Source organism: Loxodonta africana, chromosome 18, assembly GCF_030014295.1.
Source record: "Loxodonta africana isolate mLoxAfr1 chromosome 18, mLoxAfr1.hap2, whole genome shotgun sequence".
Lineage (NCBI taxonomy): Eukaryota > Metazoa > Chordata > Mammalia > Proboscidea > Elephantidae > Loxodonta > Loxodonta africana.
This window is the reverse complement of record NC_087359.1, coordinates 34,960,975-34,987,642: the sequence shown is the minus strand read 5'-3', so window position 1 is coordinate 34,987,642 and position 26,668 is coordinate 34,960,975. Positions and strand designations below refer to the sequence as shown.

General features: G+C 41.4%; 1 protein-coding gene and 2 pseudogenes across 1 annotated transcript; all 3 read right to left on the bottom strand.

Annotated features, from left to right (window-relative positions):
• Nucleotides 1-1,068: 1,068 nt before the first annotated feature.
• LOC111751744 (keratin-associated protein 4-11-like) lies at nucleotides 1,069-13,813 on the bottom strand (annotated as a pseudogene).
• A 4,131-nt stretch (nucleotides 13,814-17,944) lies between these two features.
• LOC100663908 (keratin-associated protein 4-1-like) lies at nucleotides 17,945-18,526 on the bottom strand. The gene has a single exon (XM_010594442.3). It carries the CDS (start codon nucleotides 18,524-18,526, stop codon nucleotides 17,945-17,947), a length of 582 nt encoding a protein of 193 aa, XP_010592744.2.
• Nucleotides 18,527-24,807: 6,281 nt separating this feature from the next.
• Nucleotides 24,808-25,238, bottom strand: LOC135227212 (keratin-associated protein 4-7-like; annotated as a pseudogene).
• Nucleotides 25,239-26,668: the final 1,430 nt, after the last annotated feature.

The window sequence follows — 26,668 nt, the reverse complement described above, 5'->3', positions numbered from 1 at the left end:
TTGGTTTTATAGTTATGGAAGATATTACCGTTAGTTAAAAACTGGGTCAAGAGCACATGGGACGTCCCTGTAGTTTTTTTGCAACTTCCTTTGAATCTAAACTTGCAAAATAAAAAGTAAAAGAAAATAATAATAATACAAAAGAGGCTAATTGAAGATGAAAGGGAGCAGGCTTTTATTTGTCTGCAATGCACCTTTATCTCGCTGAATCTTTATGACAACCTTAATAGGTGGGTATTGTGATCCCTTAGTGAAAAGCAATTCAAGGTCAACAGTTTAAAGTAATGTGTCCAGGATCACAGTTGGCATGCAGGAGAGCCAGAATTCGGATCCAACCCTGTCCAACTCCAAAGTCCATGGGCTTTTCGCTGTACTATGGTGCCTCCATCAAATTGGTTTTGAAACAATTCATAGATTATAGATAGTATATAAAGGATTTTTTTTTTTTTTTTTTTTTGGTGGGAGCTGCAATCTGTAGCTCTCATGTTGTACATTTTAGATCTAAAATCCTTTAAACCTTTTCTTATTGCTGCTGTCAGACTAAATTCTGGTCTTGATAAAATCTCATTAATGAGTTCCAATTTAATTTTTCTATTGTAAAGTCCCCTGAGATAATGTGCTCCTACGTTGTGCAAAAAAAAAAAAAAAAAAAAGGATATAGGTAGAATATTTCAATGACAACAAATGATGAGAGATGAGAAACTTTAGTGCCTTTGAATGCTAAAAGGCTTTGTTGGGGAACTTCAAGCAGTTCCACATGAGAAAAATATTATTACAAAGAAAAATACAGAAAGGGAATATTTGAAGACTCATATTTTGAATCAGAGTTGGGAATTCTAAAATAAATTGTTACAATATCTCACTGTAAAGTCTGAGTCACTAATAATAAGATGTTTCTACAAAAGAGACTAAAGGAGGCAATAATATAAAGACCAGACATTTCCAAATCAGTTTGGTGGTCCTATTTATAAGTTTATGGCATCAAGAAGTGCCAGCTGTTTTGTTGCATAGACACTGTCTGCCTGGACTGAGGATGGGAGCAAGGAAACTGATGGATAGTTCATGGATCTAGGGCAGGACGCTCAACAGCAAGAACCACCACAACAACTGGGACAGTAGCAGGTCATTCAATAGCAAGTGGTCTTGCAACAAGAGGGGCAAGCGACACCTGCAACCACAGCAACTGGGGCAGCAGCAACTGGACACACAGCAAGTGGGCTGGCAACACACAGACTGGCAGTATTGAGGCCTACAGCAGCTGGATACACAGCAGCTGAGCCTGCAACAAGTGGGCTGGCAAAACACGGATTGGCAGTTCTGGGGCCTGCAGTAGCTGGACACACAACAGATGGGCCTGCAGCAGATGGTCTGTCAGCAGCTGGGGTGGCAGCAGGTCTCCTGGCAGAGGTCTTGACCACAGCCCTGGTCAGAGCAGAAGGAACCACAACAGGAGTTGACGATGGTGTCAGAGGGTAGAGGTACTGGGTGTGTTTCCAAGAGAGTAAAGTTCTTGAATCTAGAAGTCTCCTTGCCCCATGTCCCCTTCTGAGGGAGCTCTTTTCTTGTTATTGTTTATTCTAATAATTAAGCAATTATCAAATTAGGCAACTATGTTTCCCAAGATGAATACAAAACATTGTTTCCTTTGCCTGATGTGTTAGGATTAATCCCATTGGCTCTTCCTGAATCGAATATTGTGTATCTTCTTCTGTGTGCATCCTCTTGGCTCGGATGCTGGTTAAATATTCTAAGATGGATGTGTTGACTCTCACTCCATCTACTCTTTCCTACTGAATTGTCTCCTGTCATTTCTTCCTTGTGGGCATCATCTATGTTTACAGACACTGTAGCTTCTTACACAGAGCAGTTGTCGTGTGAACCGTGACATGGAGTAGTCCAGGTGTCACTCTTCCCCATGCGTGGGCAATACCATGTCCGTGATTTTTGGAGCATTCCTTATAGTAAAAAGAAAGTCCAATGCAGATATAAGGAAATCTCAGAATAATGGCATCTTAGCATCAGGAGGCAGGGTAAAGGCATATCAGGGTGGTCAGCTGTAAATAATAATGGTCAGTGGACCAAGATAGAAGAACCCCCAGGACACCTGGACCTTGTTTTCTTCCCTTTTCTTGACTTGAAAATATTGGTAGATTATGTGGAATGAAATAGACTTTGAGGGATCACCACTGAAATTGAAAATTTTGTTTATGATACTGAAAATATTTATATTTATATAAAAATAAATATACAATATAACCTCAATTATCTAAAAATGTGTAGAAAATATTAATGCAATGGCTGGAACTATTAGTAGTAATTATCTCTGGTTGATGCGATTATGGAAACTTAATTTCCTTAACACTTTTTTTCCTGCTTTTTCTATGATGATTTGTTTATCTTTTGTAAGCAGAAAAAAAAAATTAAAGGAAATTTTTTCATGCCACTACCCTACTTAGAGATCTCCACTGTGAACCTCTAGGGCTGAGAGTTGGGGGTGGTTCTCAGGCCAGGCTAATGTTCAGCCAGTTTAGTTGTACTGAGTGTTAAGATATTGAAGTTCTGTTGGTAAACAGCCGCTGCCCTGAGCTCTCTGAGTGTCCTTTTTCCCCATGCTGCATCCCTGTGATCCAGCACGAATGAGTTAAAGCTAAGAACTGCGAGGAGGGCTCTAGGATCCTGCTCTAGGGCTAAGCCTGATGTCCATTCTGATTAGTTGGTGACTATGATGGTTAAGCGTGTGTGTCAACTTGGTTGGGCCATGATTCTCAGTGGTTTGGCAGTTGTGTGGTGTTATGATCACTTCCATGATGAGATTTGATGTAATGTGACCACCTTCATGATGGGATCTGCTGTGAGTAGCCAGTCAGTTGAAAGGGTGTTTCCTTGGGCATGTGGGCTGCATTGAGTATAAGTGGACATTCTGGCAAGACTCATGGGCTTTTGCTTGCTCTGGATCCTGCAGCTCACTCCTGTTTGTCTGACCTCCAGTTCTTAGGACTTGAGCTAACAGCTTACCTGTGGTCTTGCCTGCTGGTCTTGGGATTCATCGATCTTCACAGGCTCTGAGCAAAAGCCCCACTCTTTGACCTGCTGATCTTTCATTCACCAGCCCCTGCAGCTACGTGACTCAGGAGGCGCCTCTATCCTGACCCATGGACTTGAGACATTCCAGCCTCTACAACCACATGAGCCATTCTCTTGATATGAATCTCTCCATATATATATTTATATGCTTTACTGGTTTTGCTTATCTAGAGAACCCAGCCTATGACATTTGGTACCAGGAGTGGGGTGCCTCCGGGCACTTATCAGTGGAGTTAAAGAGCTTTGGAACACTTGGCTGAACAAGGCAGACACAGGCGATGAGGTCCAAGGGGCTGAGAGGCCAAGAAACCGGGAAGCATAAGTTGAACAGACAAGGAGCACGGGAAACAGAGCTGCCTCAGTCTCAAAGGATAGAGTCACCACTCAGATGGACTAGGAGAATGGGGCCGCCCAAAGCCAGGGGAGCAGAGTTGCTGTTCCAGTGAGCCTGGAAGGCAGAGCTGAAGCCCAGGACTGAGGGGTCTCCACCCAGAGTCTGGAGAGTATGGCCAATACCTATAATCTGGAGGGCAGGTCCATTGTCTAAATGGTCTCAGAGAACAAAGGATTATTTTCAAGACTGGAGAGCTAATGTAATGTGTTCTACTGACTTGCTTGGTGGCTGTTATCCCCTGTTTCCCTCCAATTTCTCCCATGTAATGGAAGTATCTACCTTGTGCCTGTTCCACCATTGTGCTTTGGAAGTGATAACTTATATTCTAGATTTCACAGATGAAGAAGAATTTTTGGATTTTGGATTTGGAGTTGAATTAAGACTTTTGCTGATATGATGGAGTGAATATGTTTTACATGTAGCAAGAACATGAATTTTTGGGGGCCAAAGGGTGGAATGTCATGGATTGGTTGTGTTCCCCCCAAAATGTCTGTCAGCTTGGCTAGGCCATAATTCCCAGTGTTGTGTGATTGTCCACTATTTTGTCATCTGATGTTCCCATATTTTGTAAACCCTGCCCCTATGATGCTAATGAGGCAGGATTAGAGAGTTATGTTAATGAGGCAGGACTCAGTCTACAATATTAGGTTGTATCTTAAGTCAATCTCTTTTGAGATATAAAAGCCAGAAGCCAGCAGAGAGACATGGGGACCTCATACCACCAAGAGAGCAGCCCAGGAGCATAGAGTGTCCTTTGGATCTGGGGTTCCTGTACAGAGAGTCTCCTAGAGCAAGGGAAGATTAATGACAAGGAACTTCCCCAGAGCCAACAGAGAGAGAAAGCCTTCCCCCAGAGCTGGTGTCCTATATTCAGACTTCTAGCCTACTAGACTGTGAGAGAATAAATTTCTCTTTGTTAAAGCCATCCACTTGTAGTATTTCTTTTATAGCAGCACTAGATAACTAAGACAGTTACCTTGACTTACTGGTTGTTAAGTATTTTGAATCTCGTCTTGCCCTGGTATGCTGATATACAAACCCAAGGGTGTCCACTGGTACATTTCTTGAGAAAGTGTTCTACAGATAAAACTGCCTTTAAACTGCTTAGTAGACAGGAAATCAATGCCTCCTCAGGGGGCAAGGGGCCTGCTACGAACTGGTAGGGGAAGCCACAGAGCTCTAGGCAGGAGACACAGCATTAATACTGTGGTTCTCAATACACCTCCAGAGAGTCTGACTCAGGAGGTCTGGGGAGGAACCTACACTTCCTCTCTCTATTCTTTATAGTTCTTGAGATCCTTCTGGTGCAGAGCTACAGTTTCAGACCCCCCGAATGAGGTGCCAAAGTTGGAGGTGAGCTTAAAGATTGAAACAGAGGACACCGGTGAAACTGGCAGGAATGGAGCAGGTTGAGGGTAAATGGTGGGCTAAATAGGAGATAATAGAAGCAAATAGCTAATAGACATAAGAAAAAATGCTTAAATTAACTTGTAATTAAGAAAATGCAACTCAAAACAATAGAATACTATCTTCTTTTACCAAACGACAAAAAAAAAATTATTACGATTGATCATAATCAAGGCTGGTGAGGATGCATTGTTGTTGTTGTTAGGTGCCGTTGAGTTGGTTCCAACTCATAGTGACCCTATGCACAGCAGAAAGAAACACTGCCCGGTCCTGCACCATCCTTACAATCGTTGTTATGCTTGACCTCATTGTTGCAGCCACTGTGTCAATCCACCTCGTTGAGGGTCTTCCTCTTTTCCACTGACCCCGTACTCTGTCAAGCATGATGTCCTTCTCCAGGGACTCATCCCTCCTGACAACATGTCCAAAGTATTAAGACGCAGTCTTGCCATCCTTGCCTCTAAGGAGCATTCCGCACTTCTTCCAAGACAGATTTGTTTGTTCTTTTGGCAGTCCATGGTCTATTCAATATTCTTCGCCAACACCACAATTCAAAGGCGTCAACTCTTCTTCAGTCTTCCTTATTCATTGTCCAGCTTTCACATTCATATGATGTGATTGAAAATGCCATGGCTTGGGTCAGGCGCACCTTAGTCTTGAGGGTGACATCTTTGCTCTTCAACACTTTGAAGAGGTCCTTTGCAGCAGATTTACCCAATGCAATGCGTCTTTTGATTTCTTGACTGCTGCTTCCATGGCTGTTGATTGTGGATCCAAGTAAAATGAAATCCTTCACAACTTCAATCTTTTCTCCGTTTATCATGATGTTGCTCATTGGTCCAGTTGTGAGGGTTTTTGTTTTCATGTTGAGGTGTACTCCATACTGAAGGCTGTGGTCTTTGATCTTCATTAGTAAGTGCTTCAAGTCCTCTTCACTTTCAGCAAGCAAGGTTGTGTCATCTGCATAACACAGGTTGTTAACGAGTCTTCCTCCAATCCTGATGCCCCGTTCTTCTTCATACAGTCCAGCTTCTCGTATTATTTGTTCAGCATACAGATTAAATAGGTATGGTGAAAGAATACAACCCCGACTCACACCTTTCCTGACTTTAAACCAACCAGTATCTCCTTGTTCCGTCCAAACAACTGCCTCTTGATCTATGTAAAGGTTCCTCAAGAGTACAATTAAGTGTTCTGGAATTCCCATTCTTCGCAGTGTTATCCGTAGTTTGTTACGATCCACACAGTCATATGCCTTTGCATAATCAATAAAACACAGGTAAACATCCTTCTGGTATTCTCTGCTTTCAGCTAGGATCCATCTGACATCAGCAATGATATCCCTGGTTCCATGTCCTCTTCTGAAACCGGCCTGAATTTCTGGCAGTTCCCTGATGATACACTGCTGTGGCCGCTTTTGAATGATCTTCAGCAAAATTTTACTTGGGTGTGATATTAACGATATTGTTCTATAATTTCCACATTCGGTTGGATCACCTTTCTTGGAAATGGGCATAAATATGGATCTCTTCCAGTCAGTTGGCCAGGAAGCTGTCTTCCATTATTTCTTGGCATAGACGAGTGAGCACCTCCAGCGCTGCATCTGTTTGTTGAAACATCTCAATTGATATTCCATCAATTCCTGGAGCCTTATTTTTTGCCAATGCCTTCAGAGCAGCTTGGACTTCTTCCTTCAGTACCATCGGTTCCTGATCATATGCCACCTCTTGAAATGGTTGAATATCAACTAATTCTTTTTGGTATAAAGACTCTGTGTATTCCTTCCATCTTCTTTTGATGCTTCCTGCATCATTTAATATTTTCCCCATGGAATCCTTCACTATTGCAACTCGAGGCTTGAATTTTTTCTTCAATTCTTTCAGCTTGAGAAACACCGAGCGTGTTCTTCCCTTTTGGTTTTCCATCTCCAGCTCTTTGCACATGTCATTATAATACTTACTTTGTCTTCTCGAGCCACCCTTTGAAATCTTCTGTTCAGTTCTTTTACTTCATGAATTCTTCCTTTTGCTTTAGCTGCTTGACGCTCAAGAGCAAGTTTCAGAGTCTCCTCTGACATCCATCTTGGTCTTTTCTTTCTTTCCTGTCTTTTCAGTGACCTCTTGCTTTCTTTATGGATGATGTCCTTGATGTCATTCCACAATTTGTCTGGTCTTTGGTCACTAGTGTTCAATTCATCAAATTTATTCTTGAGATCATCTCTAAATTCAGGTGGGATATACTCAAGGTCATATTTTGGCTCTTGTGGACTTGCTCTGATTTTCTTCTGTTTCAGCTTGAACTTGCATGTGAGCAGTTGATGGTCTGTTCCACAGTAGGCCCCTGGCCTTGTTTTGACTGATGATATTGAGCTTTTGCATTGTCTCTTTCCACAGATGTAGTCAATTTGATTTCTGTGTGTTCCATCTGGCAAGATCCATGTGTATAAAAAAAAAAAAAATTTTTTTTTTTTTTTTTTTTTGTGTGTATAGTCACCGTTTATGTTGGTGAAAGAAGGTATTCGCAATGAAGAAGCCTTTGGTCTTGCAAAATTCTATCATTCGATCTCCGGCATTGTTCCTATCACCAAGGCCATATTTTCCAACTACTGATCCTTCTTCTTTGTTTCCAACTTTTGCATTCCAATCACCAGTGAATATCAATGCATCTTGATTGCATGTTTGATCAATTTCAGACTGCAGCAACTGATAAAAATCTTCTGTTTCTTCATCTTTGGCCCTAGTGGTTGGTGTGTAAATTTGAATAATAGTCGTATTAACTGGTCTTCCTTATAGGCATGTGGGTATTATCCTATGACTGACAGCATTGTACTTCAGGATAGATCTTGAAACGTTCTTTTTGAAGATGAATGCAACACCATTCCTCTTCGAGTTGTCATTCCCAGCGTAGTAGACTATATGATTATCCGATTCAAAATGACCAACACCAGTCCATTTCAGCTCACTAATGCCTAGGGTATCGATGTTTATGCGTTCCATTTCATTTTTGACAATTTCCAATTTTCCTAGACTCGTACTTCGTACATTCCAGGTTCCAATTATTAATGGATGTTTGCAGCTGTTTCTTCCCATTTTGAGTCATCCCACATCAGCAGATGAAGGTCCCAAAAGCTTTACTCCATCCATGTCATTAAGGTCGACTCTACTTTGAGGAGGCAGCTCTTCCCCAGTCATCTTTTGAGTGACTTCCAACCTGGGGGGCTCATCTTCCAGCACTATATCAGACAATGTTCCACTGCTATTGATAAGGTTTTCACTGGCTAATGCTTTTCAGAAGTAGACTGCCAGGTCCTTCTTCCTCTTCTGTCTTAATCTGGAAGCTCAGCTGAAACCTGTTCTCCATGGGTGACCCTGCTGGTATCTGAATACCGGTGGCATAGCTTCCAGCATCACAGCAACACACAAGCCCCCACAGTATGACAAACTGACAGACACATGTGGGGTGAGGATGCATAGAAACCAGATTTATAAGTGTATCATGGTAGTGTAAATTGGTGTCACCTTTTTGGAAAGTGAGTTGCAATATTTATTAACCTTTTAAAGGCAAAACTGTGATTCAATGCCACTTAATGATTCTAAGGGCTGTCCTCTCTTATCCTCCTTTGCTGCAGCTTCTCCTGCCTTGGCCTCTAAATGTTAGGAGACTCCCTGGTTCCATCCTTTACCCTCTTTCTTTTTTTCTTTTATTTACCTATTCTCTCTCCTTGTGTGATTTCACCCACCCCCAAGAATACCATGTTTATACCTTTATCCCTGACATATCTGTAGACTTCCTCCTTGACCTCTTCATTCCAGTAACTAATATGCATCTCCAGCTTGACACGGCCAAAACAGAACTCTTAGTCTCCTTCTGCCCTCAGATTGGCACTATGATAGTTTTAACTGTTAACACAAAAATTCTAGATGGCCCATGATTAAATCTTCTCTCTCACCCTCCTTTTTTCTCACTGTCCATGCCTAGGCCATCAATAAGTTCTGTCCACTGTGTCTCCAAAACACTGCCCAATAAATTCACTTTTCTCCATCTCTGTTGTTACTACTTTTGTCCAAACAACTGTCTTATCTTACTTGTAATAAATTAATCATCTCTTAACTATTCTCCCTACTTCTTCCTTGCCTGTCTGCAATCCATTCTCCATACAACAGCCACAGTTATGTTTTTAGAGCATAAGTCAAAACATCTTGCCCTTAGAACCCTTCAATGCTTATTTTAAACATAAAATAAGTTTTAAGTTGTTAAAATTGTTAAAAACAATTTTGAAATCTTATCTTGAACTTTGATGCTGTCCCTAAAGTGGTCCTCACTCACCTCTCCAGGCTCATCCCTTGCAAGCCTCCCCCTCATTCACTGTGTTCCAGCCACACTGGTGGCTTTCCTGTCCTGAGCACATGCCAAGGTTGTTCCCACTATAGGGTTTTAGCACTTGATATTTCCTGGGCCTGAGAGACTTGGCCTCTAGCACATGACCTGGGGCTTCTCAGCATCACTCAAGTCTTGACTCAAATGTTCTCTTCAGAGAAGCCGCTCCTGACCTCCCAATCTCAAGAACCTTCCAGGCTCTTCCATCACATTGTACTTTTTGTGTTTTAATTGTCTTCCTAGCACTTATCTTTATTTTAAATTAGCTAATTCATTCTTATGCTTATTATCAATATCATCCTTCTAGAATATGATCTCTTGTTCAGTGTCTTATGCTTAGTCACTCAAATAGTGCAAGGTATAGTATAGTATAGATACTCAGTAAGTATTCATTGAATAAATGTACCACATGGACCCATTTTTGTAGAGAAGAAAGTAAAATGTATTTACACACTGATATGTTTTTATAGGAAAAAGCGATGGGAGGAAAGTCATCAGGGGGATTTTACTTTTTATATTATTTTTTAATGTTGGGATTATTGGAGAATCTTTTCAGTATTAAATAGAATCAAATTTTAAAACAAACAGAAGAGTTGGCTTAGCCAAGAAACACATCTTGTGAACTGTGTTCCTCCTTATGTCTGTTTTGCCAGATTTTGTGTGCCACGGCCAGGTTTGGGGCAGAGCCTTAAGAAGAAAGGCTTCTGCTTGTGCGAACTCCCTGGAGCCCTCAGGATGTAGCCCAAACTCTTTAACAAGGCATAACAACCTTCTCACAATCTACCTTCCCAAGCCCATCTCCAGCCACTCTTCCACCTCCCTTATCACCCTAAGCTCTGTGCTATACATGTTCCAGACCCTGTTCTTTGCAATTCTGTCCAACTCCTTGGAAAACCTACTCCTTATTTTCTATTGAGCAAAATCCTAGCTCAGAGCCACTTTCTATTACACCTTCTCTTACTCTTTCAAGCAATTATTTGGTGTTATTCTCTTGATACACCCGCAAAGCTCGGTGCATCCTCACCTCTGGGGCTGCATCCATGTTATTCCTCTTTGAATCTCCAGCATGTAGCAAAGTCTTTGGTACACAGCAGATACTTAATAAAAGTTTTTGGAACTTGAGTAAGCATTTTAATAATGTAAGAAATCTTTTAAATTTATAACAAAATACCAAATTTCTCCACAGAAACAGTATAATGAAATTTCTCTAGTGTGAAAAAACAGGAAGGCAGGCTAGGCTAATTTGGTTGGCTAGGAACTTTGAAAAATAATACCTTTTAGTCTCTTTTTAATACATTTAAAACAAAATTAGGAATCATGGCTAAGGAATGCTTCTGAACAATGAGTTTCAAGGTTTAAGTTCAGAAAGAGATGATTCACTTGTAATTAATGCAAAGTTAATCCACATTGAGTTAAATATATCTTCCATAATTATATTTACCTTCTCATTTTACCTTGTAAACAGTTATTTTATGGAATATACCAAATTTCACTTGGGTGTAGGCCAGAGCAAATTAGTCCACACATGTCCCAAATGAACTGTGTTCAAATCAATGAGATTTTATTCCATAAATGTCATAGGTGGGGATTTAGAGGGTGTAGAAAACATTCAGACCCTTGTCCTAATCCTTTTCTGAAGGTTCAGGAAATCCGTCAGCTGAGTAATGGATTATTGTCCCAACAAATAGTACTTCCAGAAACATGTAATGTCTTCAGAGTCACTTTCCTGAGAGCCAAAGTGAGTCAGTAATCCCACAGTCTTCAATGCTCAGAATGTGGCACAGGGTCATGGAGGGATTGGATTGGGGCCTAAAAGAGGCCTGAGTGACTCACGATTGGGATCACAATATCAGGCCCATGTATGCAGACAAGCTTTTTGTTGGTGAGAAATGTTCTTCCTGAAAGGTCTTTGATGAATTTTGAAAGAATGGTAAAACTGGAGTACTGTAGCTTATCACTCACTCATCTATTCAACAAACGGTGGTCAAGAACTTCTGTTCCAGGCACTACGCATGAAGCTTCATATTACTTGCTATTTAAGATTTAGGTGTTGTCACCTCCTCTAGGGGTGTTCTCCTCCCAAACCACCCTTACCGTAGGTGAGCTTCTTCTCATATCTGAGAGCGTGCTCCTTATGTGTTTCATATTGCTTTCTCATCACTATTCCTGAGCTCCCTAAGAAAAGATACCAGTGGGTCTTCTTTATAATCCCCTATGCTCACAACATGAACAAGAGCTTGCTCTGTATAAGTGTTCATTGAATGGATAATATAGTCCCTATCCTTGAGAAATTCAGTGTAGAAACGGGGAAAGATGGATGAACAAACAGCTACAGTACAATGAAAAATCCTGTATAGAGAACTGCTATGAACTCCCATGGAGTAGGAGGAGCAACCAGATGTCCGGAAAAGATGCATAAAAGTGCTGTTATACATAGACCTTGAAGAACAAGAAGGGGACAGGGCTGAAGAGGGAGCCCCAACCAGAGTGACACATACACAGGCACAGAAGCGTGGGAGATCATGGCATGTTCATGGAACGGTAAGTGATTTTGTAGAGCTAGAATTTACAGAGGTTCTTTTACATAGTGTACATAAAAATTACTTTGGGAACTTGATAATAATTCTAAATCTCTAAACTGGCCCCTAAAAATTCTGATTTAGGAATCTTGAGCAGAGCCCAGGGATTTGCATTTTAAATAAGTACCCGCAAGTATTTCTGGTTCGTGTAGAGAAGCAGTATCAGGAATATCAGATTGCAATGAGTTTTAATCCTTACTTCAGTAGAACTCAATGAAAAACCCATAGACCAGGGAAGAATTGTGGATTTTTGCCACTTTGATGTTCTTTTTGTACTAGTATTTCAAACATAAGATTTCTCGTCTACTTTTTTCCCCCACTTACACTGCCTTCTTACTGTTTTATTCACAATATTCATACTGGTGTGAATTTCTTATTTTAACTTAATGATTTGTAAGCTTTTTTTTTTAACTTTTTAAAAATTCTCCCTCATCCAGAAACTCGCTTTATAAAAGTCAGATAAAACAGAGGCGCTCAAGTTGAAGGGAGGAGGCCCAGCTCTCAGCCACAGTCCAGCAGCTTTTGAGGTACTTCTGTGAAACTCTAAGCAGCTCATTTGGAAAACTACTATTCTATCCAAAAGAGCCAGTCAGAGTAGGTACAGTAATTTATTTGAGCTATGATTCAATGTTGCTTTGAAAAAGAGGCACCAGTATGTCAAGTCTATGCATATAGCCAATCCCCCAAATGTACTACACTGAGAAAAACAACAATCTAAAAGTGAGGTCACCGTGGCCTTTGTGAAGTGTGATGTCCTAGAGATTGGGTGATCTCTTTATGAGGGAAGATACCCTGTGGAAAAAAGTGAGCCCAGCAGAAAAATCATTATCGAGAGTAATAGAAGGCAAACACGTTTTCTGCCCCCAAGTGATAGATACTTTGGGGGATGTTGAAGTGTCACAGAGCACCACTATGGAGCAGGAGACATGAATGTTCCTCTGTAGCTTTTATTGCCTAAAAATAGAAACACTAAAATGGGAATGAAGTCTTCATTTTGTACATGAACGGAGAATAACTCTTCCCAGAACTTTCCACAGCTATTGTCCACCTGTTGGCTGTTCTCTTCAAGCCAGGGTGTCTAGAAAGAATAGAGCTTGACTGCTTCACTGGAGGATCAGTGAGACGAGTTTTTTTTGTGCTGAGGTGTTTTGGTTTGGAAAGACTATTGTTATGTTGTGACCCGGGTCTAAATTCTTGTCTGCAATGGTGTGTAAAAGCAATTATTCATCATCTAGTTATGAACACATAAGAAGGAATGAATAGTAAGTCAATTTTATTTGTGTACTTAGAAACAGAAATGCATAATCAAACAGAAAAAAACAGACATAGAAACATCACCCTAACAGAAAAAGCTGAGAAAGTGTCAACAATAAAATCTGAGAATTTGGATAACTATCCGTGCTCACATAAGCCTGACGAATAGTTTCCTTCTTTTTGAGTAGTGGAAGGTGATATCTGGATGCCAGGGAGGAGGACAGCAATCTGGGACTCTTACTGGACACTTAGAGAGAGAGACAGTGAGTAATCATTGTGCCCAGGAGCCTTAGGGCCAGTGTGGGAAGGAATTCAGAGATTAGACACACAGTCATTGGGACTGGCTCAGCCAGAACTCTGTGCCCTAGTGCCCTGGAAGAAAGAAGCTCCTGATTTAGTGAGGAGAATGTTGATGGGGAGGGTGTAGGTATAGAATGGGGAACTCAGCAACAAGAGGATCCATAGCAGCTGGGGCAACAACAGATGGTACGGCAGCAGGTGGTCTGGCAGCAGCTGGGGCAGCAGCAGCTAGAAATGCAGCAATTGTGCCTGTAGCAGGTGGACTGGCAGCCCATTGACTGGCAGCACTGGGGCAGCAGCAGGTGGTCCTGTAGCAAGTGGTCTGGCAGCAGCTGGGACTGCAGCAGGTCTCCTGGCAGAGGTCTTGGCCACAGCCCTGGTCAGAGCAGACGGAGGAGCCACAGCAGGAGTTGACCATGGTGTCAGAGGTTGGAAGTTCTGGGTGAGTTTCCAGATGAATAAGTTCCTGAGTTTGACCATCTCCTTGCGACATTGTCCTTTTTATACCCAGCTGAGAGACTGTTGTCACCATGTGCAATCCTCTTTCCTCGTTAGTATTCCTACTAGTACATAATCAGGTATCAAGTTACATATTTATCAAATTAAAATTACTTAATTATTATAAATTTAGATAGAATATATTCTTCTCCCTGATGTTTTAAGATATATATGTCTTGTTTTGCTCCTCAATCATCAGTTTTGTATCTTCTTTATCGGTATTATCTAATTTCAAGACTGGAACTTCATTGTCTAATTGGCTTGTTATCAGTGATTCTATGTGTTCCTCTCCACTCTATGTGTATCACATCATGAGTTAATGTAGGCAGCGTTTCTTATGGAGGACTCTTTTCTGCTGGCCACTTAAGAGGATGGGATGTCGGTTCAGGCTGAGAAGGAAAAGGTCCATCGCTGAGAGTCATTCCTGAACCATGATAAACAGTGTGGCTCTAAGCGTGGCCTGGTCATCAGGGGACTGGGGAAGTAGTGCCTTAAGCTATGTATCTTGGTTCATATCCTCATGCCATTAAAGCTCTCTTAGGCTATTTCTGTGATAATTTTTTCCCTTCTGTTTCCTTTTCTCTCTTTTTGTAGAATTTCTCTTAGTTATGTGGTGGTAGTATTGTTGTCAGGTGCTGTCAAGCTGGCCTCACACTCATTGCAAGTCCATGCACAACATGATCAGACCTTTGTGATTTATAAGGTTTTCATCAGAAATAGGTCACCAGGCCTTTCTTCCTAGTCCATCTTAGTCTGGAAGCTCTGCTGAAACCTGTTCAACATGATAGCAACACAAGCCACCACTGACATATGAGTGGTAGCTGTGCTTGAGGTACATTGGCCAGGAATCAAACCCAGGACTCCCTCATGAAAGGCAAGAATTCTACCCCTGAGCCACCACTACCTCCTCGTTGTGTGGTAGATCTTCTGAATAGATACTCTTTGTCATTACATTTTCTTTAATTTTGTCCATTTCTTTTATTTCTTCTACTTTATCTTCTAAATATTTTACTGTTTTCTAATTCTGTTTATCTTAATTCTTGGAGAAGCAGGTGATTTTATTCTGCTTCTCTGATTGCTCCTTTTTCATGGCATTTTGTTCTTATTTCATGGGTACAATTTCCTCTCTCATTTCTTTGAAGACAGTATAGTTTCTGGTTTTGTAGTTTTTTTAGTTCTATTCTACTTCCTGCTTTTTTAATTATTGCCAATTTGCTTTTTTTCCCCCTTAATGTTTGTTTGTAATTTGATCCCAATATGTCTGGATGGACACATTTCTCAAATGCCTACGGCATATTTAGTAATATGTCACTAAAATGTCAATTTGAAGTACTGTGTGGATGGTAGGACTTGTCCATTGGTGGGCTTCATGAATTGATCCTCACCTCTCCCTTCCTTACCACCAAAATATTGTCAGGCTATATAGATCTTTTCCCTGGGTCCCTTCATTTTCTTTAGAGAAGAATCTTTCAATATCCTGCTAGGAAGGTTTATGCCTGGCTGTTGGGGCCCTGGATGCTGAGCACAGTGTTCGGATTTTCACTTCGTCACCCTATTTTCAGTCCCATACTTCACCTTTGTCCCTTGCAGTATCCCCAGATGTGAGGCTTCTCTCATTAAATTCTCTAGAGAAAAACCTGCTGCCTGGTGGAAACTAGGACTCTGCAGAGTGGACAAGGGAACCTAGGGGCCTACCAGCTCTCTTGTTCTGAGACTTTCTGAGTCTTCAAGGGAAATCAACTTTACACTCAGGAGTATTCTGCTTGCGCCCTTTCGGGGTGTAGATCCTTTTGCTCTGTTAAGTTGGTCATGACTTCTCCCTCCAAAAATGTGTTGCTACTTCTTACCTGCTGTTGTCCCTTTCCTAAGAGAATAGAATTTGTGTTTCTACTTTTCATTCTCCTTGTTGGTTTGTTAATAATGAATTTGGAGATGACAACGGGGCATACACAGTTTATTTTGTGACATCTTAGAGAACTACTACTTCTAAACTTTTGAAATTAAGCCTATTGTTTTCATTGTTAGGTGCTGTCGAGTTAATTCCAACTCATAGTGACCCTATGTACTACAGAACGAAGCACTGCCCAGTCCTGCTTCACCTTCATGATCGTTGTTATGCTTGAGCCCATTGTAGCAGCCACTGTGTCAGTCTATCTCATTGAGGGTCTTCCTCTTTTTCCCTGACCCTGTACTTTACCAAGCATGGTATCCTTCTCCAGGGACTGATCTCTCCTGATAACATGTCCAAAGTATATAAGACGTAGCCTCACCATCCTTGCTTCTAATAAGCATTCTGCTTGTACTTCTTGCAAGACAGATTTGTTCGTTCTTTTGGCAGTCCGCGGTATCTTCAATATTCTTCACCATCACTAAATTCAGAGGCATCAATTCTTCGTCCATCTTCCTTATTCATTGTCCAGCTTTCACACGCATATGATACGATTGAAAATACCATGGCTTGGGTCAGGCACACCTTAGTCTTCGAGGTGACATCTTTGCTTTTCAACACTTTAAAGAGATCTTTTGCAGCAGATTTGCCCAACGCAATGCATGTTTTGATTTTTTGACTGCTGCTTCCATGGGTGTTGATTGTGGATACAAGTAAAATGAAATCCTTGACAACATCAATCTTTTCTCAGTTTATCGTGATGTTTCTTATTGGCCCAGCCATAAGAGTGTTTGTTTTCTTCATGTTGAGGTGTAATCCATACTGAAGGCTGCAGTCTTTGATCTACATCAGTAACTGCTTCAAGTCCTATTCACTTTCAACAAGCAAGGTTGTGTCACCTGCATAACACAGGTTGTTAATGAGTCCTCCTCTAGTTCTGATGCCCCATTCTTCTTTATATTAATGATCTTGTTTGATAATTTCCACTTTTGGTTGGATCACCTTTCTTGGAAATAGGCATAAATATGGATCTCTTCCAGTAAGTTGGCCAGGTAGCTGTCTTCCAAATCTCTTGGCATAGACAACGAGTGAGCGCTTTCAGCACTGCATCCTTTTGTTGAAATGGCTGAATATCGACCAGTTCTTTTTAGTATAATGACTCTGTGTATTCCATCCACCTTCTTTTGATGCCTCCTGCATTGTTTAATATTTTTCCCATGGAATCCTTCACTACTGAAACTCAAGGCTTGAATTTTTTCTTCAGTTCTTTCAGCTTGAGAAATCCCAAGGGTGTTCTTCCCTTTTTTTCTTTCTTTTTTTTTTTTTTGGCTCATCTACTCTAGTCATCACAAGAATGCAAACACTTTCTTGTCTCCTCTGCTTCCTCTTTATTTTATGGGTGTGTACATTACCCCTGAATTTACTGACTTAACTCATTCTATTTCTAAAAATTATTCCTTCTGTATTAACTTTCTTCAAAACAGGAATTTCCCCCTGATGATCAGTAGTACCCAAAACACTCTACTTGCCTTGACCTTCCTCTTATTTCCAAGACTAGATTGTGAGATCCTTGTAGGAAGAAACAGTGGTTCACATATCTTGATATGATTCCCAGAGCCCAATGGTGCAATGAACATGGCAAGTGATCAATAATTTTGTTGACTGAATAAGACAAGTAAGGTGGGTTATCTTATTTTGAAAAATATGTAAAGGTCCTGTATTAGGTAATATTTGCAAAATTAATTTTCCTTCCAGGCCATAGAAACCCAAACTCTTCTTCATCTTAAAAGAAATAATGCGGGGGGCGGGGGGGGGGTGGAGACAGTCAACTCTCAAATACAGTTCAGTATATAAGAATTTCTGATACCAAGGTAAAATTTATTGAGAAAGAATTTTAGTTGTGAAGGTTAAGGCGAGGATAACAATCATGGGCTCAGGGACTTGGTCCACTGCATCATGTATCTGAGGACTGAATGCAAAGAAGAGGTCCATGGGAGACATAAGGGGTATTCAGTGTAGACTTGTGGCCTTTCACCAGTTGCTTACTGGTATAACAGGATAATAAAGGTAGTGGCCGTTTAAAACAGAGAAAAGTTCATATGAATGCCACTTTTCTGTTGATAAGATGGTGGCCAGCTCATGGTTGATTGTCAGGTATGATGCTCAGCAAGAGGATTGAGAGCAGCTGGGGAGACAGCAAGTTGTGCGGCAGGTGGTCTGGCAGCAGACTGGATGGCAGCAGCTGGGGCGGCAGGTGGTCTGGCAGCAGGCTGGGGGGCAGGTGGTCTGGCAGCAGGCTGGGGGGCAGCAGCTGGGGCGGCAGGTGGTCTGGCAACAGACTGGACGGCAGCAGCTGGGGCGGCAGGTGGTCTGGCAACAGACTGGACGGCAGCAGCTGGGGCGGCAGGTGGTCTGACAGCAGGCTGGGGGGCAGCAGCTGGGGCGGCAGGTGGTCTGGCAACAGACTGGACGGCAGCAGCTGGGGCGGCAGGTGGTCTGGCAGCAGACTGGACGGCAGCAGACAGGGCGGCAGGTGGTCTGGCAACAGACTGGGCGGCAGCAGCTGGGGCGGTAGCAGCTGGGGCGACAGGGGGTCTGGCAGCAGGCTGGGGGGCAGCAGCTGGGGCGGCAGGTGGTTTGGCAGCAGCTGGTCTGGCAGCAGCTGGGGCGGCAGCAGGTCTCCTGGCAGAAGACTTGGCCACAGCCCTGGTCAGAGCAGATGGGACCACAACAGGAGCCGACCATGGTGTCAGAGGGTGGACGTTCTAGATGTCTTTACAGGAGAGTGATTTCTCAAATTTGGAAGTCTCCTTGCCCCGCCCCACCTTTTATACCCTGCTGAGGAGCCGCTGTCACCATGTTAATGGCTATTTCCTTGTTATTGTTTATATTAATAGATAGACACTTCTGAAATTAGTTAATTGTAGGGGAGTATATGTAAGTTAGATGGAATGTATTTTTCCTTTCTCTCTGTTAGGGTTTAACCAATCTAATCTGTCCTACTGAATCACCTCTGATTTTCTTTCTTATGGGTATCATCTAATTCCAAAGAATCTTCAGCTTCCTCATTGGATTGCCTATCATGTGATCAATCATTTGGAACTCAACATTCTGTGTATCCCTTAAAGCTTTGTGTCTCACCTCATTCCTCAATTGGAAACAATGTTTCTTGTTTCTAGAGACCCTTTTGAGAACAATGAACCTTGAAAATACTAGAAGAAAATTCGGGAATTTTTTTTCTTAAAATATTTGAAGCAGTATAGTTTTTCCAAGACACAGAAAACTTAATAGTAATAAAGGAAAAGATTTAAAAATGTGACATCAGAAAAAATTTTCTACCTGGTCAAAAAAAAAATCTTAAAATCAATAGTTTAAGGGCAACTGGGAACAAACTCATTAATCAATATACCACAAAAGGAGCTGTTTTCCTTAATATGTGAATACCTCTTACCAAAAAAAAAAAAAAAACCATTGTCATCGAGTCGATTCTGACTCATAGGTACCCTATAGGACAGACTAGAACTGCCTTATAGGGCTTCAAAGGAGCAGCTGGTGGATTTGAATTGCCGAGCTCTTGGTAAGCAGCTGAGCTCTTAACCACTGGGCCACCAGGGCTGAGAATACCTCTTACAACCCAATTAAAGAAAAAATTTAACAAACAGAAAATTGAGTAAAGGATAGCAACCGTTCAATGAAAAATAAATATAATGCCTTTTAAGCTTATTAAAGATGTTCAATGTTACTTATAATTTATAAAAAATGCTTAATTGAACAATTTATTCACTCATCAAACCATCGTTGAACACCTACTATGTGCCAGGTCCTACCCTACGCACTGGGGATACAGTAATGAGTAGCTGTTATTAATAATCTCATTCAATAATTTCTGCATTTGGTTGGATCACCTTTCTTGGAAATGGGCATAAATATGGATCTCTTCCAGTTAGTTGGCCAGGTAGCTGTCTTCCAATCTCCTGGCATAGACATGTGAGTACTTCAAACGCTGCATCCGTTTGTTGAAATGGCTGAACGTCAACTAATTCTTTTTGGTTTTAATGACTCTGTGTATTCCTTTCATTTTCTTTTGTTGCTTCCTGTGTCATTTAGTATTTTACCCATGGAATCCTTCACTATCGCAACTCGAGGCTTGAATTTTTTCTTCAGTTCTTTCAGCTTGAGAAAGGCCCAAGCATGTTCTTCCTTTTTGGTTTTGTATCTCCAGCTCTTTGCGCATGTCATTATAATAGTTAACTTTTTCTTCTGGGGTCATCCTTTGAAATCTTCTGTTCAGTTCTTTTACTTCATCATTTCTTCCTTTTGCTTTAGTTACTCGATGTTCAAGAGTAAGTTTCAGAGTCTCTTCTGACATCCATTTTGGTCTTTTGTTTCTTTACTCTCTTTTTAATAACCTCTTGCTTTCTTCATAAATGATGTCCTTGATGTCATCCCACTACTCGTCTGGTCTTCGGCCATCAGTGTTCAATGCATCAAATCTATTCTTGAGGTTGTGTCTGAAGTTCATGTGTGACATACTCAAGGTCATACTTTGGCTCTCATCGACTTGTTCTAATTTTCTTCAGTTTCAACTTGGACTTGCATATGAGCAATTGATGGTCTATTCTGCAGTCAGCCCCAGACCTTGTTCTGACTGATAATATTGAGCTTTTCCATCGTCTTTTCCCACAGATGTAGTCGATTTGATTCTTGTGTATTCCATCTGGCAAGGTCCACACGTATAGTTGTCACTTATGTTGGTGAAAAAAGATTTGCAATGAAAAAGTCATTGGTCTTGCAAAATTCTGTCATGCAATCTCTGGCATTGTTTTCTATCGCCAAGGCCATATTTTCCAACTACTGATCCTTCTTTGTTTCCAACTTTCTCATTCTAATCATCAGTAATTATCAATGCATCCTGATTGTATGTTCAGTCAATTTCAGACTGTAGAAGATAGTAAAAACCTTCAATTTCTTCATCTGTGGCCTTAGTGGTTGGTGTGTAAATTTGAATAATAGTCGTATTGACTGGTTTTCCTTGTAGGCTTATGGATATTATCCTATCACTGACAGTGTTGTACTTCAGGATAGATTCTGAAATGTTGTTTTTGACGATGAATGCAACGCCATTCCTCTTCAAGTCATCATTCCCAGCATAGTAGACCATATGATTGTCTGATTCAAAATGGCCAATATCAATCCATTTCAGCTCACTAATGCCTAGGATATAGATGTTTATGAGTTCCATTTCATTTTTGACAATTTCCAATTTTCTAGATTCATACTTTGTACATTCCATGTTCCGATTACTAATGAATGTTTGCAGCTGTTTCTTCTCATTTTGAGCCATGCCACATCAGCAAATGAAGGTCCTGAAAGCTTGACTCCATCCACATCGTTAAGACCTACTCACTTTGAGGAGGCAGCTCTTCCCCAGTCCTCCTTTGAGTGCCTTCCAACCTGGGGGGCACATCTTCCAGCAGTATATCAGACGATGTTCCAGTGCTCTTCATAAGGTTTTCACTGGCTAATTCTTTTCAGAAGTAGACTGCTGGGTCCTTCTTCCTAGTCTGTCTTAGTCTGAAAGCTCAGCTGAAACCTGTCTGCCATGGGTGACCCTGCTGGTATCTGAATACCGGTGGCATAGCTTCCAGCATCACAGCAACACACAAGCCCCCACAGTACAACAAACTGACAGATATGTCAGGGAAAATTAAGCCTAGCAGTTGATATATATGCTCCTCCTTAAAGTTTTTCCTGAAGTCAACCTGTTAGTTACTCATGCTCCACATATTAGTGAGAGTCTCCTTCTCTGTGTATCCATAACATGTTAGAGCAGTAAAAACAAACAAACAAAAACCTGTTGCTGTAGAGTCAATTCTGACTCATGGCAACCCCACGTGTGTCAGTGTAGAGCTGTGCTCTATAGGGTTTTCAATGGCTGATTTTTTTCATAAGTAGATCACCAGGCTTTTCTTCCAATGTTAGATATACCGCATGGCAATTTTTAAAATATTTTGCTCACGTCTAAAATGTTTTGTAAATCCAGACAAGTTATTGGTCATGTGTGAGGGCAATGGAAAGATTTGCAAGGACTCCCGGCTTATTCCTTCCTTTAAAATTATTTTAAGAAGTATTCCAACCAACTGAGAAATGAATCAAAATAAAGAATTCCACTATGAAGTAGTATACCAAAAAAATGGTACTGAGAGAAGAAACTAGTAAAATTTAAAGGTTCAAATATATTCTGGAATTAGTAAAGGATAAAAATCAGCAAAGAAAACTCAAGCATAAATACAAGAGAAATGCAAAAGGCAAGTGCCAAAAACAATAATAGAATAACATATTTTATTGTAATAAAGGGAAAAATGTAAAAATTAAGATGAAGTATTCATAAATGTTTATGTGCCATATAATATGGTATCGGCAGCATAGCATAAGAAAACAAAAACAGCTTTAAAATACAGAGACAATACGGCAGGCATAATAGCTTGCGGCTCTAACATGTTTCTCAGGCCTGGGCATTTGAGAAATACTGCAATGAGAAATGACCTCTGTAGAGCAGTTGCTGTCTTAGAATAAATCTGGGAGTAAAACTTGTATCACATTACTAATTTACAAATATGTCATTTTAGTTTTGTGCTAGTCTTTGTTTCCCTTTGTTTATTATCTTTTCCGCGTAAAAGCTTTTGCCTAATCCTAAAATATTCAGCTCTTGAACCTATGATTTCACTTAGGAAGGGAAGGGAAACTCTTGAAAAGACATAGGAAGTCCAACTTAAACTGAACTCTCAATGGAAAAGAGAATTTCAGAGTTATAGAGAAGACAGAGGCAGCTGGAAGACTTCATGCCAGGTCATGCTAAGTGGGCTCAAATGTATTCTTTATATGTGTCATAGTTAGAAATGCATGCAAACCCTGCAATTAGAGTTTAATGGAGCGTGAATGGGTGAATGTCATTAATGTGTCTGTCACGGCAGCATTCACAATCGCCAGCGAAAGATCACACACATGCTATAACAGTGCATAGGAAATGGTTTACTCACATAGAGAAGAGACAGAGCGAGATGAGCTTCACTAGTGGGCACTGGTCTCCCATGGCCAGCAGGCCCATCCCACATATGGCCTGTGCAGGGCAGGTGTTCTACGTTCACCCCTCTTGTGCTGTAGTGCAAGAGACCCCGTTCTCTCCCTGATGGAAAGAGAAACAGAAGTGGAGTTGGCCAGGTGCCATATGGTGCCTACACATGTGCAAGAGACAGAAAAAGTTACTGCGTGCCTGGAACAGGAGGAAGGTTCCTCTAATAAGTAGAAAGAATTGGGAAAGAGACAGCGACCCAGCTTCCAGCCTCCTTATCAGAGAATGTTCTATGCCCAAGGCCTTTACTCAGGCTAACTGGATGGGCAGCATAGAGGCAGACCATTCCCCCAACAGTGTCAATCCATCCCCTCAAAAATAGCACCCAACTAGCGTCTCCAATTTAACTCGCATTACTTTCCTTACCACAAGTGTGATGGTTAAGGTTGTGTGTCAGTTTGGCTGGGCCATGATTCTCAGTGGTTTGGCAGTTACAATGCAGTTTGGCAGCTGTGTATTGATGTGATCACCTCTGTAATGAGATCTGATATAATGTAATCACTTCCATGATGAGATCTGTTAGGAGCAGCCAGTCAGTTCAAAGAGAGTTTCCTTGAGACTGTGGCCTGCAACCAATATAGGTGGACTTTCTGGCAGAGCTCTTGGACTTTTGCTCACTCTGGATCCTACAGCTGCCTCCTGTTCATCTGACCTCCAGTTCTTGGGACCTGAGCTAGCAGCTTACTTGCCAATCTTGGGATTTGTTGACTTCCACAACCTGTGAGCCAGAGGCCTGCCATCTGACCTGCCAATCCTGGGCTTGCCAGCCCCTGTGGCTACATGAGTCAGAAAAGCCTCCCCCCTGATCCACAGTGACCCTCAGACTTGGAACTTTCTAGATTTTACAGCCGCATGAGCCATTTCCTTGATATAAATCTCTCTCTTATATATACGTATTTGTAAGCGTGAATGGTTTTACTTCTCTAGAGAACCCAGCCTAAGACAAGTGACATCATACTCGCCGGTTTCCCACAGCATCTGTGACTTCAACCTGAAATCCCTGACTCCTCTCTTCTCATAGGTTCCATCATAATTAGTCCCACACCATGAATTTATCCTGATTTACCTCCCCCTCCTTAAAATGACTATAATTTTGCTTGGTACCTTTTTTACAGTAATTACCTTCATAATATGAACACTCTTCTGTCATCTGATCCTCTTCTTCACTTTGTCTTGTTTGTTTGTGAGCTGTACATATTCCTTTGAATTTTTAGACTTGACACATTTTATGTTTGTGAATCAATCCTTGCATATTACTCTTATCAAATACTCTACTTTTTCTTACCAATATTACCAACACACTCCACCTGACATATGCCTTCCTCTTAAATCCAAAATCTCATTGTGATTTACTTGAGGAATGGAAACGGGGTCTCATTCATCTCATGTGCTCCCCAGACCCCAATAGTGCAAGAACCCTGCCAGGTGATCTGTAAATCATTATAGTAGCAATGAAGTTCTTATTTTCTCTCAAAAGACTTGTCAGCAAGTAAGGTGGGCAATCTGGTTTGGGGAAAATGTATATGGCTTAGGTTTATTTTGTAAAATCAGTTTTCTTTGCTCATGTGATACAAATCCAAACTTAACTCCAAATAAGCAGTCAACACTAAAAAGTAATTAAGGACCACAAACATTTCTGATACCAAGATAGTAAATATTTATTGAGACATAGTTACTGTATTACACAAAATTTATTGTAAAGGTCAAGCCATGCACAGCAGTCATAGATTAGCAATATTTCCAATGGAGTAGTGTAGACATTTGGCATCTGAATGAATGCCAGGTCAATGGCCATAGAACTTAGAGGTTTTGTGTGGTAGTTAGTTTACATTGCTGCTTTTTAAATAGTTGCTTGGCAGCATGACCAAGGGGATGACTAAACATAGTGACAGTTTAGAACAAGGCCAGGTGCTGTGAAGAAAGGAAATATGAGTAAGACTGATAAATTGGCATAACGGTGGTTGACTCAGGCCTGGTGGTTATGAATGAAATTTAACAATAAGAGGACCCACAGCAGTTTAGGCGACAGCAGGTGGTACGGCAGCAGGTAGTCTGGCATCAGATTGGACGACAGCAGCTCGGCCGGTGGCAACTGAACACAAGGCAGCTGGGGCAACAGCAGCTGGACACAGAGCAGCCGGGGTGGCAGCAGCTGGACACACAGTAGCTGGGGAGGCAGTACCTGGGGCTGTAGCAGCTGGACTCACTACAGCTAGGGTGGCAGCAGGTGGTCTGGCAGCAGCTGGGGTGGCAGCAAGTCTCCTGGCAGATGTCTTGGCCACAGCCCTGGTCAGAGCAGACAGAGCCACAACAGGAGTAGACCATGGTGTTGGAGGGTGAGATCCTGGTGTTTCCAGGAAAACGATGTTCTAGAGTTTGGGAGTCTCACAGCCCCAGATCCCCTTTTAAGCCACCTTGAGAGAGCTTTTTACTTGTTATTGTTTATCCTAGTACATAACCAATTATCAAATCAGATAACTGTAGCCATTTTTTCTTGCAAAAGTCAAATAGGATGCATCTTTCCTTTCTATAATGTATATTAAGTCTAATCTTTCCTTCCAGATGGACTGTTCTGTTTCTTCGTGTGTGTGTATCATCTAATTTTCAAGAAGGCCGCTCTATTCTCCAATTGGCTATCCTGTGACTGACAGGTTGTTACTAGATTCCATATATTCCTCTTTCAATCATGACACAACACACAGCAGTTGGGACTGAATCTGAGGAAAATCAATGGGAATGAAATCAAGCCCATTTCAGAATGAGGGAATGAGGGCTTGGGAAAAGGGGAAGGTCCACCACTGTGGGTCACCCTTGAGGGATGAGTAAGGGGACAACTCTAGGTGCCGGCTGGTAATTAGTGAGTTAGAGAAGGAAATCCCAAACAATGCGTTTTGGCATATTTCCTCATGACATTAACCAACTCTTATTGGTAGTATCACTCTATTTAGGAATCAAGGTTGCATGTGAAATGATCATAATCTCTTCTTTCTGAAACAACCAAGTAATAAATAACCAAAATCAAATAACAAAATCTCCAGTAGTGCAACCAATAAATCTACATTTTTAATAAGCTGCCCAGGGAATTATTCAGGGAAGGTGGCAGGGAGGGTCCATGGCCATGACTTTTTCTTCCAACTCCTTGCTGAGACAAATGCACTAGAGACTTAGTCTTCTCAAGAAGATGAAACAGGAGTGGAACTGTGTTAAATGTGGCATACAGTGAGGCAGGAAAGGCCGAAGACTTAGTGAGGAAACCATGTAAGGACTAAATTATGATTTCTGGTGGAGCTTGTGTGGTCAAAGACAAATGACCTTGCAGCTGGTTGAGAGTGGCTACTGACCTGAGCGGCATGGACACCCAGCGTATAGGGGAGTATGCTTCTGTCTGCTTGTTACCTGCAATTCTTAGAGATTTCACAGATTCACAGTGCCCTTGAGGGAGATGTGCTAATGGATATAACTGCTTCTCTTCCATCCAGTCAAAGAACTTTAACTGACCACACTCAGCCAAGCCTATTTCTTCACAAAATTCCCATTTCTTTCTCTTTCTCTGCTGGGTGCTGGGAAATATAGTGCCTGAATGGGGGCTACTTCCCAGGGGTAATTCTACACAATACAAGAGCGAGAAGGAATTTTTGGTAGACGACTACCCATTTAAGCCACAAGCAGACAATTTATTCACATGAAAGAGCTAAAGAAAGATATTTCCAGGCATGCAAGGAACCAAAAAGTATACTATGTATGTACACTTTCGG